At 47.4% G+C, this 16,391-nt stretch overlaps 5 protein-coding genes across 5 annotated transcripts; 3 read left to right on the top strand and 2 right to left on the bottom strand.

The window, feature by feature from the left end:
- Nucleotides 1-674: 674 nt before the first annotated feature.
- On the top strand, nt 675-1,954 carry FSUBG_7532 (inulinase; the record flags this gene model as incomplete). Its single annotated transcript, XM_036685848.1, has 2 exons — nt 675-1,200; nt 1,257-1,954. The coding sequence occupies 2 exons, from the start codon at nt 675-677 to the stop codon at nt 1,952-1,954; spliced, it is 1,224 nt and encodes a 407-aa protein (XP_036537005.1).
- A 71-nt stretch (nt 1,955-2,025) lies between these two features.
- FSUBG_7533 (uncharacterized protein) lies at nt 2,026-3,033 on the bottom strand (the record flags this gene model as incomplete). The annotated part of the gene is made up of 3 exons (XM_036685849.1): nt 2,026-2,036; nt 2,089-2,917; nt 2,965-3,033. The coding sequence occupies 3 exons, from the start codon at nt 3,031-3,033 to the stop codon at nt 2,026-2,028; spliced, it is 909 nt and encodes a 302-aa protein (XP_036537006.1).
- A 1,760-nt stretch (nt 3,034-4,793) lies between these two features.
- On the top strand, nt 4,794-12,595 carry FSUBG_7534 (hexose transporter; the record flags this gene model as incomplete). Its single annotated transcript, XM_036685850.1, has 11 exons — nt 4,794-4,837; nt 4,910-7,663; nt 7,721-8,354; nt 8,594-8,782; nt 8,833-9,992; nt 10,807-11,214; nt 11,272-11,720; nt 11,769-11,848; nt 11,897-12,038; nt 12,088-12,268; nt 12,322-12,595. The coding sequence occupies 11 exons, from the start codon at nt 4,794-4,796 to the stop codon at nt 12,593-12,595; spliced, it is 6,315 nt and encodes a 2,104-aa protein (XP_036537007.1).
- Nucleotides 12,596-13,071: 476 nt separating this feature from the next.
- Nucleotides 13,072-14,232, bottom strand: FSUBG_7535 (alpha beta hydrolase fold-3; the record flags this gene model as incomplete). The annotated part of the gene is made up of 3 exons (XM_036685851.1): nt 13,072-13,632; nt 13,688-14,095; nt 14,155-14,232. The coding sequence occupies 3 exons, from the start codon at nt 14,230-14,232 to the stop codon at nt 13,072-13,074; spliced, it is 1,047 nt and encodes a 348-aa protein (XP_036537008.1).
- Nucleotides 14,233-14,851: 619 nt separating this feature from the next.
- On the top strand, nt 14,852-16,359 carry FSUBG_7536 (DUF1479 domain protein; the record flags this gene model as incomplete). Its single annotated transcript, XM_036685852.1, has 3 exons — nt 14,852-14,904; nt 14,969-15,153; nt 15,218-16,359. The coding sequence occupies 3 exons, from the start codon at nt 14,852-14,854 to the stop codon at nt 16,357-16,359; spliced, it is 1,380 nt and encodes a 459-aa protein (XP_036537009.1).
- Between the last annotated feature and the right edge of the window lie 32 nt (nt 16,360-16,391).

Genomic DNA, 16,391 nt, shown 5'->3' on the forward strand with positions numbered 1-16,391 from the left:
TCTGGAATGCAAATAGCTCAAGTCTGTATATAGTAAGCTAAGCAACTGGGCTACTAGTCAGAACTCAGTAACCATTCTTCCAAAATCATTAAAGAGCTTGTACGTCACTTGTATCCTTACATCTCTATTAAGTGATCCCTCTTGTCGTCTTGTCGGACCGAAACAAGGGCGCCTTGACTGCATTATTGACGCTCTGTTAGAGTATGATGTCCCCTCGTTTTGTCGGACCCAAGCCAGGGATGCATTGACTGCATTTCTGGAAGGGTATCAGAGTGTTGCTCATTGGCACTAGGCACTCCACACCCTGGTGCACCATCACCTGCTTCTCCACGTTCCTCCTTCCAATCCTGGGCTGTAGCATGCAGTAAGCTGCAATGATCCTTGAAACTTTGACATGGCACCATTTTATGGCGCGGGGTAAGTGATCGGCGGTTACAAACCGGATAGAATGAGGGTCGCAGTAAAGTCATGGTAGGAGCAAGGATTTGAGAACTCATCCCAAACTCTTATATTAAAGCATGGAAGCTCTGTGGAATCTGTAAAACTATATAAGCCTCGAGGCTGACCACTTTAGTAGTATTGATAGAAACGACAATCCTCACCTTCTAATTATTCAACTCGTCAAACATCTCCCCATCTTCATTTATCTTCATTTCTTTTCACCACAACACATCATGATTATACACCATGGCCATAAGGCTTGGTTCACTCCTTATCCCAGTAGACTTGTTTCACTTGTCTTGGTTACTCTTCTCACTTCTTTCACTAAAGCGGATGACTTCCGCCCTTTGTATCATTTCGCCCCAGACCAAAACTGGATGAATGAACCCAATGGCCTCATCAAAATCGGCTCCAAATGGCACCTCTTCTTCCAGCACAATCCTACAGGAAACTTCTGGGGTAACTTGAGCTGGGGCCATGCTATCAGTGCAGACTTGGTTGACTGGACTCATCTCCCAATTGCAATTTCTAGTGCCAATGGAATTCAAGCTTTCACAGGGACCTCATACTTTGATGAAGACAATACATCTGGTCTTGGGACATCTGAAAGCCTACCCTACCTTGCCTTTTACACTGGATACTTTCCAGATACCGCAGTGCAGGATCAGAGACTTGCTTATAGCCTGGACCAAGGGGAGACTTGGATCAAGTACAATGAAAATCCAATCATCTCACAGGCGCAGGAGAAACCACACGACAGTACCGGGGGTTTGGAGACGCGAGACCCTAAAGTATTATTTCACGGTGCAACAAAGACCCGGGTCATGGTCCTCGCCCACGGAGGGCAAAACAAACTATCATTCTGGACATCCTCCGATGCCAAGGCTTGGACATGGAAGATGATCTCACCGCTGCCGATATCCCCGGACTTCCTCGTGATATCACAGGCTGGGAAGTACCCGATCTCTTTGAGCTTCCCATCGAGGGTTCGCCAGACACTAAATGGGTCCTCATTATCACTCCTGCCCAGGGGTCTCCTGCAGGTGGCAATGGGGTTTTTGCAGTTACTGGATCATTTGACGGTACCAGCTTCACACCCGATCCTGTTGATCCAACCAAGATGTGGCTCGACTTTGGGCGTGATTGGGATGGGGCTTACAGCTGGGAAAATGTGCCCACGTCCGACGGCCGTAAGATCCTTGCTTCTGTCATGAACAGCTATGGAGTCGACCCACCAGCCAATACTTGGAAGGAAATGCTGTCATTTCCGCGTACTTTGCAGCTACGGGACATTGACAGAGGAGTACGATTTATCCAGCAGACTGTCCACGAACTCGACTCCCACGGCACGTCTCTTGTCAAAATTGTAAATGAGACTCTCGAGCCAGTGACCAACCTCTTCTCTGAGTATCTTGGAACTGTGTTGGATATCGGAATCTCTTCCGTTCTGACTAGAGGCTCTATACTATCCTTAGCAGTCTATAAAGGAAATCTAAAAGAAGCTATAATCTAGTATACTTAATCCAAAAGTACCTTAAATATTAAAGCTTACTGCCCTTTAATATAATATTAATTAGTCTTAATCTAAAATAATACTAGGACTAAAGTTATTTAAGATATTTAAGTTAGCATTAGGGTTACTAATACCTCCATTTCTAGCACTCCCAGTGCTTCCTCTAGTAGAACCTCCCCCTCCAGCAGAGCCACCAACAGCACCTCCACCACTTCCTCCACCTGCTGAGCCTCCTCCATTACTTCCGCCAGAGCCCCCAGCGCCACCACCTCCTGTACCCCCTCCAACAGATCCACCCCCATTACCACCTCCAGAACCACCAGCTGCACCGCCCCCAGTTCCTCCTCCTGCAGAACCACCTCCGTTTCCGCCTCCAGTTCCTCCAGCAGATCCTCCTCCCGTACCACCACCAGCAGAGCCTCCTCCACCTCCTCCGCCTGTCCCACCAACAGACCCCCCACCTGTACCTCCACCAGCTGAACCTCCAGAACCTCCTGGAGATTCCTGTCTAGAAACAATAAGGAAACCTCTCTTAGAGTGCCCACCTCCTCCTCCACCAGATCCTCCAACTGCACCTCCACCAGTACCACCACCAGCAGACCCTCCGGAGTTTGCACCTCCTCCACCACCACCTGCAGAGCCCCCTCCTGTTCCTCCACCAGCTGAACCTCCAGCTCCCCCACCAGAACCTCCGACTGCTCCCCCACCTGTACCTCCACCGGCAGACCCTCCAGGAGCAGAACCTCCTCCAGATCCCCCAGCAGATCCTCCTCCAGTACCTCCTCCTGCAGAACCGCCTGCACCACCGACCTGTCTGGGAAGTCGAGGAATCTCTGGGATATTGAGGATGGCCCGGATTGCTTGGCTATCAGGCATAAGTTTATTCACGCCTTGTTGTTGAGGACCTTTCTGAGATTTCTCAATGTTAGATGCATAATCTAGCTGCTTGCCACGATGGTCAAGCTGAGACATGTTAGGCTTATTTCTTAGGCTTGAACTATTTTACTCACAATTGGATGCCCAGTAACGCGGCACATAGAGGTAAGGATCAGAGCAGCGACGCAGGTTTTGTACTTCATCTTGGATAGTAGCCCGAAGGTGTTGAGGTGTTTCAATATTAAACAGTAAAGGTACTCAAAAAGGTAATTTAGTCATAGGACTGACCAACCCTTAAAGGCAGCGGGCCACGTATTTATAGATAGCGCTGATCAGATCCTATAATACCCCTTGACCAAGACTTGGCAACCACTACATGCCGTGATATCCAGGCGGGGCCTCTACCTGCAAGCTAGAAGGAGGGCCTTGCGCTGACCCGAAATGAGCCCAATGATCAGCAAGGATTAGAACGTGTTTAAGTGGCTTATCTCTAATGGCTACAGAGTCAAAACTAATAGGAAATCCAGTTAGGGATCTACGGTATGAAGCGAATAAGTTATATTACCAACCTCCTACTATCCAAATATCACCATCCGTCTTATCGTACGGCAGATGCAAACGTATTATAATACAATTTAGTTTGTGTTAAAGAAAAAGTGCCGAGTGATTCATATATCGTGCAACGCTTGGACAATGAATGAACCTTCCACAGATCACATACCGAAAAGAGACACTCTACAGCACATACTATAGGTTATTGGTAAGTGCCGAAACACTAAACAGCGGAGCAGCATAATGACTTCTTATAGTTAAGACTACTGAATTTACTACTTTCCAGACAGTCTTGGTAGTTGGGACATAATATATGTATATATGTAGTCTTTGCAAATGTGTAAAAGATACATAGTTAAGAGCGCCTTATTACATACAAGTAGTATACTTCTCTATGCTAGATATGACACCAACCTATGCCCCCTTTAGACATTCATTGAGGTAAGTCCCCGTTCATATGGCATATTCGCCATCAAGACACCGTATCACCGATCGCAACGGGTACTGTTTAAGCGTTGCGTTGTGACTAGGCTGTATTTCTTAGCGCTCTTGCCCTTTAACCTCATGTTTAGTTTGTGCCGGATTGCCAGTTCTGTTTACTCTAAATTAATTCTAACTTCAACGAAAGTATCAAGACAAAACTAAGGCATGTACTAGCTAACTATATAATAGTTATAAAATATCCTCTTTAGTATAAGATTTAATTATGTCCTAGGAACTGTTTCATTAGCAGCTTAAACTTACTACCTAGTAAAAATAACTTACCTTTTTTACATAACAATAGCAGCAATAGACTGGCATTATTATCACGCTTAAATGCAACGTTATAACTCCATTACGATTCTGTGACGTGCTAAATATATATGCCCCTGTAAACCTAGTACTGTAAACTGTAAATATATTATTACGTCACAGGGACCCACAAATCTTCAGGGTCTTTAGGAGATAGTATTATATATTGCTACATAATATTTAAATCTTACTAGCTAAGATTAAATACTTATAATTATTCTTCTTAAGTTACTATTATACAGGCTGCCTTTTACTTTTTAAATCTTAAAGTCTTTTTTTAAGTAACTTGTTAAAATATTTATAATTATCGCCACCAAACGTGGCTTGTGTATACCCTTGTTAATAAAAGGCCCTGTGACCTCGATGGGTGTAGCCTAGCGCCATTAATATACCAGTATTGAACAAAATTTAAATATCGATAGGTGTTAATAGAACGTGTTAGAATCAATCCAGACTCGGGATTGCCGGTTTCTGAAATTTATAAATTTGCCACCCATGACTTGAGGGAGCCAAGGGACTAATCTTATTATTCCCATATAAACCAAGACCGAAAGCCAGAATTATTAGTAGACCTACAACATCAAGATTAACAAACATTAACAAACATTCTAGAATAACCATGAAGCGATGCAGTGAGGCAGAGCGGGAACGGGAGTCTTACAAGTTAGTACATCTAATAGCTCTATCCTTTCTTCAATTAAAAAGCTTTACCTTGAGACTTACACAGAACACAAGATATGCCTCGAACTTTTTGTCTCAATCCATCCTCAACCATACCGGCCAATTAAATCCCAATTCGAACTTGCCGAAGCGTGGCGATGCTGTCCTCACTGCACTTGCCCAACTTGGCGCCTGTCGAACTAACACTGCTCGGTCCTTGATATCCATCTTCGATGAAAGATATCAGCATTTCATAGCAGAGTCGACTCCGACTTCACCATTGATAGCTGAAAGCATCACCCCAACTGGCAGACAAGAGGATCTCTGGTTATGCGGTACAGCTATACCTCGCGACCATGACGTTTGCGAGCGCGCACTTGCTGAAGCAGACGGGGCTCAAGCGGAGACCAACGGCAACCATCTTGGACTTCCACTGATTCTAATAAATGGCTTTTCGCCAAGTGATCGGTTTTCTTTAACTCCCTTCATTCAAGATGATAAGGCCATTCAATCATACGCCGCTGTTCCCATCAAGACGAAACGAGGAATTAACATTGGAGTTTACTGCGTGATTAATACGTCGCCACTCAAGTCTTGGGAAGATCGACATACTCATGTCCTTAGAGACATTTCTCGGACCATTATGCGGCATCTGGAAGGCGAAAGAGAGAGAATTCCTTACCAACGCAACATCAGCATGAACAGAAGCATTGGAGCTTTACTCGAACAAGAATCCACCTTAGCAGGTCAGAGCTTTGGACTGCAAACCGACATGTCTCAAAATCGAGAGCCTCTGGATCTGGGCCCGAAAGCCTATCAGCACGAAGCCTATCTCTCCAAGCAGTCATCAGTCAAAGATCATCTTACCCCTCAAAGTCGCGAGAAGGCAGTAATTGACGATCCCGTTAAGCTTATCTTCACAAGATCGTCTCGCCTTGTTATGGAAGCCCTTGAGGTTGAAGGCTGTGTCTTCTTGGATGCAGCTACTCAAGCTTTTGGAGCTATGACAAGTCCTACAATAGAAGCCACTGGCCTCGCAGGTGCAAATGTCACTTTGTCTATTGACGGCGAAGATCATGCAGCGCCACCTGCGAAGTTGTCATGCCGTGTACTCGGATTCTCAAGATCAGACAAGACCAGTATCAACGGACACAGAAGTCACCCTGGCTATGACTCTGTACCAGAAAAGCTTCTCGCACATTTGTTAAAGAAGTATCCCTATGGAAAGATTTTCTCCTTCAGCGCCGCAGGAGAATTGCAATCGAGCGACTCATCCGGAGAGGACAGATTAAAGCAAGCAGGTACCTCGGAAACACCAGCAGATGTATCTGGACAACGAAAGCTCGATACACGACCGACAGAAATGGCATTACTTCGTCCCCTATTCCCCGAGGCTCGTTGTGTCGCTTTCTTTCCTATATGGAACCCAAGGCGAAACAGGTGGTTCGCCGGAGGGTTCGTCCACACTAACGCAGCCACGCGTCAGTTTTCAGTGGAAAACGAACTCAACTACCTGAGAGCGTTTGGAACATTGGTTATCAACGAGGTTCTCCGTCATGATATGATGGAAGATGAAAGGTCGAAGACTGACGCATTGAGCTCTCTGTCCCATGAGTTGCGCTCTCCTCTTCACGGCATTATGCTTGGCGCCGAGCTGTTGAACGACACAGTGCTGAGTGTGATGCAGAGAGATATAGCCCATACTATAGAGATATGTGGCCGGACTCTCCTCGATACTCTAGACCACCTACTCGACTTTTCCAGGATCAACCATTTCACATCGTCCGTCAAGCAGGAGAGACAGAATCGCGTCTTCAACAATGGCGCTCCTCGAGCCATCAGCGAAGGAATGATGAGCTTGGCTGCCCATGTTCGTCTTGACCGTCTAGCCGAGGACGTGATCGAAAGCGTGTTTGCGGGTTTCGTCTTTCAACGACTTTCTATTGCCCAGGTGAAAGCCAGGAGAGAACCCGCAAACGACGATGTCAGGTCCAAGGACTTCCTAGATGGGGTGCGAGCTGAGGAGGACCTTTATTCCAAGACTGCGAAGAGTAACAACGACGATGTGTGGGTTTTCCTGATTATTGATCCAGACTCTGACTGGAATTTCTACACGCAACCTGGGGCGGTTAGGCGCATTATCATGAACATCTTTGGAAATTCACTAAAGTTCACGCAACAAGGACGTATTAAGATCTCCCTCAAACAGCGATCTAACGAAGCGTCAAGTCGGAACCGGAACCATTTCATCACCATCACCATCAGCGACACGGGCACAGGTATCGGACAAGAGTTCCTGGAGAACGACATGTTCAAGCCATTTGTTCAGGAAGACCCACTGAAACCAGGGACAGGTCTTGGCCTGAGCCTCGTCAAGCAGATCATATCGCAACTTCACGGCCGTATACATGTTGAGAGCCAGTCCGGTACAGGCACGACAATAACGGTGACTCTACCACTTGCCAGACCAGAGAATCTCCAAGTCGACGACGACGAGGCCTTCAAGCAGCAGGTTAGCAAGTTACAGGGGCTACGCGTCCGTTTGCTCTCCAAGGCCTTTGAGGATTCTACTGCCACTGATGACAATTATACTTTATTGGAGAGTATATGCCACGACTGGCTCCTCATGCAAGTCATAGCAATCTCCGAGATCAAGGCGCTGGCTCCCGATCTTGTTCTATTACACGAAGAAGAGCTTGAATTAATCCACTCATGTGGTATATCAGCTGGTACACCATGCGTCGTTATCTGCAGAAATGCAGTTATAGCATACCAGAGATTCCACTCCTCTTGGATTGAAGGATTGCCAATCGAATATGTAGCCCAGCCGTATGTTAATTGTGTCTCTTCTTCCTACCACCAACTGATCCGCTAACAACTTCATAGGGTTGCTCCCCGAAAGCTTGGCCGAACTTTACTAGCGGCTCTCGACCGTTGGACAGAGATGCAGCATCGACAGACTGCTGGTGAAACTTTTGGGAATGCAGAAGACAAATCTCCCGGCCAGGCCTCAGAGATACCATTGCCAACTCCTCCCACTCCGGATCAGCCACACAATTCCGGATCGTTTGATCTAAAAGATCGTTCGTCGATTTTGTTCTCGACGCCACAACGGACTGAAAAATCCCGACCATCTATGAAAAGATCCAAATCGAGTTTCAAAACAACAACCACCTTTCTCTTAGTAGACGATAATCACATCAACCTTATGATTCTGACGGCATTTTCCAAAAAGATGGGGAGACCATATTTAACAGCTACAAATGGCTCTGAAGCGGTTCAACAGTATATTGAGCACTCACAACATTGCAAGTGCATCTTTATGGACATTTCTATGCCAGTGATGGATGGTTTAGAAGCAACCAGAAGGATACGAAGGCATGAGCATGAAAATGAGCTTGAGCCTGCTCTCATAATTGCTCTTACTGGATTGGCATCAAAGGAGACGCAACATGAAGCATTCAACAGCGGCATGGATCTTTTCCTTACGAAACCAGTTCAAATGAAGGAACTAAGATCGGTACTATCGTCGTATAGAGCTTGAAGTTATATTTAGTTTACATTCGCACAGAGAAATTTTATTTCCAAATTGTTTTGGTAAACCGAGCTAAAAAGATGTGGCCAATGCCGAGTCAGTTAACTATTACTCTGGTGCCAGTAAAATGCCGCGGCTAAAACAAACCAGCCCCCTCGCCCTTTCACTCCACAATTTTCGCTCCTGATTCCTCAATTACTGCAACTCGACAGATTCAGAAATAGGCGATCAACACAGTCCTCATTCTCACATGGGTTCTCAAAGCCCGAGCCACGAGTCGTCACACTCATCAAGGTCCCAGTCGCAATCTCAACTCCAACAGCATCCGAGCACCCAACGGTCACGAGGCGGATGTCAAACATGTCGCGTCAAAAAAGTCAAATGCGACGAGACGCGACCGATTTGCCGACGATGTATCCGCCTGGAATTGCCCTGCGATTACACGCGCCTCCCTCGCAAAAAGTACACCAGGCGCGCTATCTCTTCCCTTGCTGCATCGTCTCCTGCAAACCCGATCGCCAGTACAGATGTGGTGTCAACGCCTAGCAACAGTTCCACGGCCTGTGTTGATCACTCATATACTGGGGAGTTTGGTAGTGGATCCTTCTCCGATACTCAGAGTGCAGATGTCAGTCTACCACCACTGAATACCATTGCCGACGATGGCCTGGCAATTGACCTCTCATCCGACTGTGCCGCTATCCTGTCCCCTTTCGATCACTCGGCAATCCACTTCTTCCGATTCGTCCTCCCAGGGATGGTCGGGACGCGGATATCGATGCATAGCGGACCTGGGCTGGTATGGAAGTTGGCGCAGCAGAGCCCCATGGTTCTTCACATGGTTTGTGCCGTCAGTGGACAAACATGGTCTGAGAAGACGAGCGGCTCCAAGTCAGATGCCGAATCCAGACGGTTGAGAGCTATCCAACACTATAGAGATGGTTTACAGATGCTGGCTGCAGCTACGCAGACCCCCAGCGAGATAACCTATCTTTCACCCGTTCTGGCTACATTATGGCTGATGCTCTTGTATGAACTCAGGTTTGGGGACGGCTGCGGTATTGGCGTTGATGCACATCTGAGAGGAGCCACCTCAATATTATTGGGGCGATCGAGGCTCACCAGCAGCGATAAGAGTGACCCTCATACCTCACAGATCATTGAACCTGAGAGTTTCTGTCCCGTCTCTTGCAGAATACTCGTTTGGCTCTCGCACGCGGATGGAGGTGCTGTTCTAAATGGGTTTGGCGGGTATTTCAACAATCTCCTGGGAACCTCCTCAGTAGACATATCAGAGACTGAAGCGCAAGGTCGCTTGCAACGTGTCAGGCAATTGCAAAAGCGATCAGTCCTTGCCAACTACGACCTGTGGGGAAGATCATATCCTCAGACCGAGCTACTGGAGGATATGCAGTGCAGCGACCTATCCTGTTTCGACGCCGAGTGTGCTCAGCTGAAGTTCATGGTCGGTTCTTTAGCCGCAGCCGAGCATCGCGATAACATACCCCACGGTTCGTGGAGGAAGTCTGTCGCGGGCGCCATTCGCAACGTCAGATCTAGATACGAAGAGTTGATAAGCGTGGCTAACCGCCTCGAACTACCCGAAGGCGGACCCCATAGACGGTTCGTGATGGAGTTGCAGTCGGTCGTTTCCTGCTTCCATGCAATTCATGTCTGCTTTTTTCGTATTATACACGGAAAAGAACCAATGGCACCAGAGCAGCGCGAGGCGATGAAAGAGATCATGTCTCTCGCCTTCAAAGTGTATCGAGATCAAGGAGAGCCAGGTCTAGCCCGCCTAAGCTGGCCGTTATTCGTGGTAGCGATCGAGTCAGACGATATACTGCATAGATCATGGGTCTTAGAACGGTTTAGCGAGCTTGCATCCTATGGGGAGAACTATCGGCAGGCTTATCAAGCTATACGAGTTGCTGTAGGAGGTCGGCCATTGGATGAAAGGACGGTTGGTTATTTCGAAGTCTTTCGTGCTGAATCCTTTCCGCGATTTCTGCTCTGCCAGGGCTGTTGAGTAGAGACTAGTAAAATTTACGAAATTGCCGATCGGCATTAATGGACATTGGCTTATCTTGAATTACCCGATGATATCTTAGCTTGATCTATTTTTTTTCAGAATCTAGCCCATTCTCTCCAGATTTCCTGCACCCCGCATTCTGAACTCCAGACTCTCCAGTAACCAGAATATCGAGATGAGATATACAGTCTAGGGATAGATATCACCAGTCCCAATCAGGAAGCAACCATTGATAAGCTGTCTCGGTCTCAGAATTGTGGCGTTCTCTGTGCCTCTGGGATATCGAGACCTCATTTGATACTTAACCTTCACGATCGAACAGCTTCGATGCCTCCATTCAGACTCTCAAGACCTCAACCTTTACAAACCCCTTCCCCTTGTTCTATTATTACCCAAAATTGCCAGCATCATGTGGTCTCCAACCGGTATCATCGGGCCTTTCCAGCCCAAATCGAGTCGCCTTACAGTCATGCTCCTCGTCGCAAGCGCAGCAGTCTACGCAACGACAGCCGGTTACGACGCGGCGCTCATGAGCGGAATCAACATAATCCCCTCCTACACCGAGTTTCTCAACCTCAACACTACTACCCGTGCCTTGAACGTGTCTGCTAACTTCATTGGATGGGGCATCGCATCCCTGACGATGGGTCCTGTCGTCAACGCCATTGGTCGCAAAAACTCCATTTTGGTGGCTCTCTTGACCAAGCTTTTCAGTATTGGATTGGTTGCTGGGTCCCAGAACTTTGCCATGTTCCTTTCTGGTCGAATTATTCTGGGCGTGGCTTCTGGACTTTCGAGCATTGCTGGTTCGACGTAAGAGGCTCCCTGTCTCGCATGCCTTGTAGCTTTGCTAACCTCTATCCAATACAGCTGGCTTGCAGAGACTCTTCCACCGAAGATTCGCGGACTCGGTCTAAGCATTACCTTCTCCGTCTACTACGTCGGTGCCTTGATTTCCGCGGGCATTACCTATCGCACCGCCGAAATCCCCGGAGAGTGGTCCTGGCGGCTTCCTATTCTTTTACAGAGCATGTTTTCCTTGATTTGCATCTTCTGCCTCTTCCTGACTCCCGAATCGCCCCGATGGCTCTCCCACCAAGATATGATGGATGAAGCTCTCCAAGTCATAGCATCGATTGCGGCCAATGGGGACCAGTCCAACGAGGAGGTTTGTCAGCAATATCAGAGCGTGGTCGATAGCAGAGAAAGAGAGCGAACTGAAGGCAAGACTGCATCATATACCGAGCTTTTCAAGACTCGATCTGCTCGTAGACGACTCATGCTTGCAGTTTCGGTTGCTGTTATCGTCATGGCAAGCGGTTAGTCCCATATTGGCATCCTAAGAGTCTGAATACTGATGGCATCAGGAAACAACATTGCATCCTTTTTCCTTGGCGACATGCTCACGAACGCTGGCATCACTAATAAGACTACGCAGCTGCAGATTGTACGTTAAAATCTCTCAACCTCAGTGTGTGTTACTAACTGTACCCAGAACATTGTACTCCAATCGTGGTGCCTTGTTTGTGCAATGATAGGGACGTTTCTAATGGATAGAGCTGGTCGAAAGACGCTCTGTCTCTCAGCTTGCGTCGGAATGACCATCTTGATGTTTGTCATTGGTGCACTGACCAAGAGTAAGCTGCGACAGACCCTCAACACATTCTGAAGCTAACATCTTCCAAGCTTTCAGTACTAGCCAAGATCTCGCCGGGATCTACGGTACTGTCGCTTGTATCTTTCTCTTTATGGGAGCATACAGTGTTGGCATCACTCCCATCACGCAACTTTACCCCCCAGAGGTTTTGAGCTACTCTACCCGTACTAACGGAATGGCTATATGGGCCGGAACGATTGCGGTATTTGCGTAAGACCCCCTTCAATTCCATTTAATCAAGTGCCTGCTAACAGTAGATTTAGCATTGGAACTACCCTCGTGTTCCCAATTGCGCTTGAGGCTATTTCCTGGCGTCTTTACTTCATTATTGGAGCCTGGGATGTTCTAGAGACCATCTTCGTCGCTATATTTTGGGTCGAAACGAAGGGGCTGTCTCTTGAGGAGATTGACGAGTTGTTTGAAAGAGTGGTATACAACGGTCACGGAGTTATCGAGGTTCGTGAAGATGGTATGGTTACTAAGGATCAAGATGCAAAGGATCGATCTGTCTCTATTGCGCGCTCGGCCACAGAGTAGTTCTCTTTCGTCTAGACTTTGCACTGCAATGTCGCGAGCTCCGTCCTTTCCCTCAATAAGTCATTGTATTCATCAGCTTAGCTTCAATATCATTATATAAATGCTCTCGATAAAGCTGACCGACGTCACCCACGTCATTATAACTTTAAATTGATCTTGCTTCAAGTATCACCATGGATAATGGCAGTCTCAAGTGTAAGCACTAACAAACACCAAGACTCCGAGTTTACATCCGCATCTTCCCACTGTCCGTATCTTCGAGAGCACACAACAAATCAATAGCATTTGAGAACGAAGTTAAAGCTAAGTTGGTTCTGTGCGGTGCTTAGAAGCTCAGGGCGACAGATCTCAATGACCTACAAGCACCATTCGTTCTCACCCTTTTCAGGCAAAGTCAGCTCGTGAGCCTCATACTATGCATATATCATCTCGATAAATTCTCTGATAAAGATAATACGTAGCAAAGACACATAAACCTACTTCTTCTGACCGAGTAGCCATCCCAAACCATCAGCCGCATCCTTGGCAAACCTGGCACTCGCACTATGAGTCGGGTAATCATACCAAAATACATGCGGCAAACCCTCGTATACAACCGTCTTGGTTTTAATACCACTCTCGAGTCGAAGTTCCCTCTCATAAATCAATGCCTCATCCCTCAACAAGTCAGCCCCACAGATCTGAAAGAACGTGGGGGGCAAGCCTCTATGTCCAGTTGGCCAAAGGAGAGGATTCCAAAGTGGCGAAACAAAGTCTGGCTCGACGGCCTTGTCATAGACCTTTGTGGACTCTGCAGTGAGCGCCATGCCATCCTTCAGCTGTTCTCTACTGTTGTAGAGAGGTTTATACTTTTCAGTCAGTGCTTGTGGCATCAGAGCAGGCGGCACACAATGGTAAAGCCCAGTGAGTGGAGGTGAGAGCTTTTCGTCACGAGCTTTGTGAGCCAAGGGAATGCTGAGATGTGAACCAGCCGAAGTCCCGCCAAAGACAAAGCCACGCTTTGTGTCGGCCTGAAGAGTATTCGCGTTCTTAGATAGCTATGTCACTGTGTGATTAGTGAAGGGAGCGCTTCTTACGGGAAAATTGACTTACCCATTTGAGAGCGTCCCAGCAATCGTCATATGCAACTGGAAACTTGACTTCTGGAGAAAGCCGGTACTCCAAGCTCACCGCCACGCAGTCATATCTTCGGACTGCTTCAACGCAATTTGGCATCTCCATCTCGGCGTTGCCTAGAATGAAGCCTCCGCCATGAATAAGGACTACAAGAGGTCGATCCGTCTTCGGCTGGTCAGTCTTGCGACGATAAACAAGCGCTCGGACTTTGAATCCGTCCCTGACGGGAATACGAATCTCTTCCTCAGACACCTCATCTTGCACACTCGATCGAAGATTGTCAGCATCCTGTTGGAAGAGGCTGTCAAACTTGGCTCGCGTTTGCTCTAGTGTAAGATGGTCGGTATCGCCAGTAAACCTCCCCTTTGTCCCATTTTTGATCATCTGTAATTTTTGTTAGTACGTATAAATATTTATAACCACAATAGACGCTCTTAACTGACATTTTGTAGCTCGTTGTCAATCTTCGCTGCCAAATGCCATGTTTCAGGCTCGTTGACGTCAAAAGTTTGAACGCTCATAGCTATGTGTGATGGGGTGATAATGCAAAATCACGATGTTAAAGCGTAAAAGCTTGTATTGGTGAGAATTAGATAGAATCCCACACGCATTAATATGCATGATTAAGATTTGTCTTTAATCAAACCGGTGCAGCTCGGTATACATAGAGTAACAAATTCTCTCCGTGCACTCAAGGTTGAATTAATTCAGGTAGTATCGGGTAAGTTCGCCAACCCGGTCGGCATTTTCAGCTGCGTGGTCGGTTAATCGAGTTGTTGATGAGCGCTAGTAGGATCGGGTTAGTGAGTGGGCCAAGTCATGATATCACCAATTCAGCGATCGGCTAATTCACTCTCGTCGCATTCTCGAGCTGCAAGCGAGGGATGGCAAGAACAGACTAACGATGATAACCTTTGTAGCTCCCTTAAGCGGGATGGAAATGAATGGTGGCCGATTGGAGTTCTCTATCTTGCCTTAATAAATTGCTTTTATATACGAAGTATCATCATGCCTTATCGCTTCCTTTCTGCATCACGTTGAAACAATTAAGTTACTTCTCGTTCCTAAGCAATCTCCGATAAGCCAGTCTCTTATATTTTCTTTAGCATTCACTCTAGTATTTTATCTACTCTATTCGAGATGTCATATACTGAGACAGAGCAGTCAGAGCTGACGCAGCAGCTTGTGCTCGAGTACGTCTACAGATGCTTTGGCACGTCGACAAGTTTGAGTCACTTGACTAACAAGGACAAATAGATGTGACCTGCTGGACCAGAGGTTCGCTGATCTGAAAAGGTCACTTGTAAAGCCTGAGAACAAACAGAAGGTGATAGAGTCATACGAGCGTCTGGTCAAGATTCTGCGCAAGGAAGTCGATCATATCGACAAACATGGAGCTGCCCTGGTTCCAGAAATTGACTTCGACGACGTCCGAAAGAATGGTATGTCACTTTCTAACCAGCAAACTCAGTGGCCCTCGGCAAGTCATGTTCTAACTTTCCGTAGGTGGCAACCTTCCTGATGATTTCATGAAGCTGGTGCATGAGCGAGGCTGTCTGATTCTTCGAAACGTCGTCAGTGAAGAGCAAGCGGTCAGTTGGGAGACATCTCTTAAGGACTACACCAAACGTCATCCAGGCGTAGGCGGTCACCCCCACCATAAGCCAGCAGCTTGGAACGTGTTCTGGACCAAAGCGCAGATGGAAATGCGGACCCATCCAAGAGTCTTGGAAGCCATGAGATGCGTCTCCAGACTATGGCACGTCTCTGATCCAACAATCCCCATTGACCTCGACAGTCAGGTCATCTACCCCGATCGAATTCGCATTCGCTATCCCAGTAATGATCCCGGACAATTTCCCTTGGATCCTCACATGGACAGCGGGGCGATTGAACGGTGGGAAGATGAAGAGAACCGGAAGAACTACGCAGCCATTTTTGAGGGCAACTGGCAAGACTGGGATGCATGGTCTGCAGACCACCGAGTCAAAGCCCAGAGTGATCTCTATCAAACAGGAACAGCTTGTTCAGTATGGAGAAGCCTTCAAGGATGGCTATCTCTTTCAAACACACAGACTGGCGAGGGCACACTACGGGTACTGCCCAGCCTGAAATTGTCTATGGCCTATATCATGCTGCGACCATTGTTCCATACTGGAGAGTACAGCGATTCTCTGCCCACGTTCCCAGGCGCCACTCCAGGCCAAACTCAGTTCTTCCCAACTGTAGAGGGCCATCCTGATCTTGACATCAAGCGGGCTATCGTCGGTATTCCACCAGTTAGACCTGGTGATTATGTGTTCTGGCACTGTGATCTGATCCATGGCGTGGATCCCACGAATCCCGGGCTTGTCGATTCAAGCGTGTCATACAACGCGTGTAATCCGCTGACACCCTACAACATTGAGTCGCTACTTACAACTCGGGACGCCTTCCAGAAAGGAGATGTTCCAATTGACTTTACGCGATCGCATGGTACGTGGGAGAGGGAATATGACCATGAAGATTGCGGAGCCAAGGTTGAGAATATTCTTACCAAGGCGGGTCTTCAGGCGATGGGTCTTGAAAGACTTGATACGAAAGAAGGGGGGTTGACACAGGGTCAGAAGGAGGTTCGCGAGATGGCTAATGCGAAGTTGGGACTATGAATAGAAGAGAGATAGGATTTAGATTGAAATGA

The sequence above is a fragment of the Fusarium subglutinans genome (assembly GCF_013396075.1).
Source record: "Fusarium subglutinans strain NRRL 66333 chromosome Unknown NRRL66333_c0000097, whole genome shotgun sequence".
Taxonomy (NCBI): Eukaryota; Fungi; Ascomycota; class Sordariomycetes; order Hypocreales; family Nectriaceae; genus Fusarium; species Fusarium subglutinans.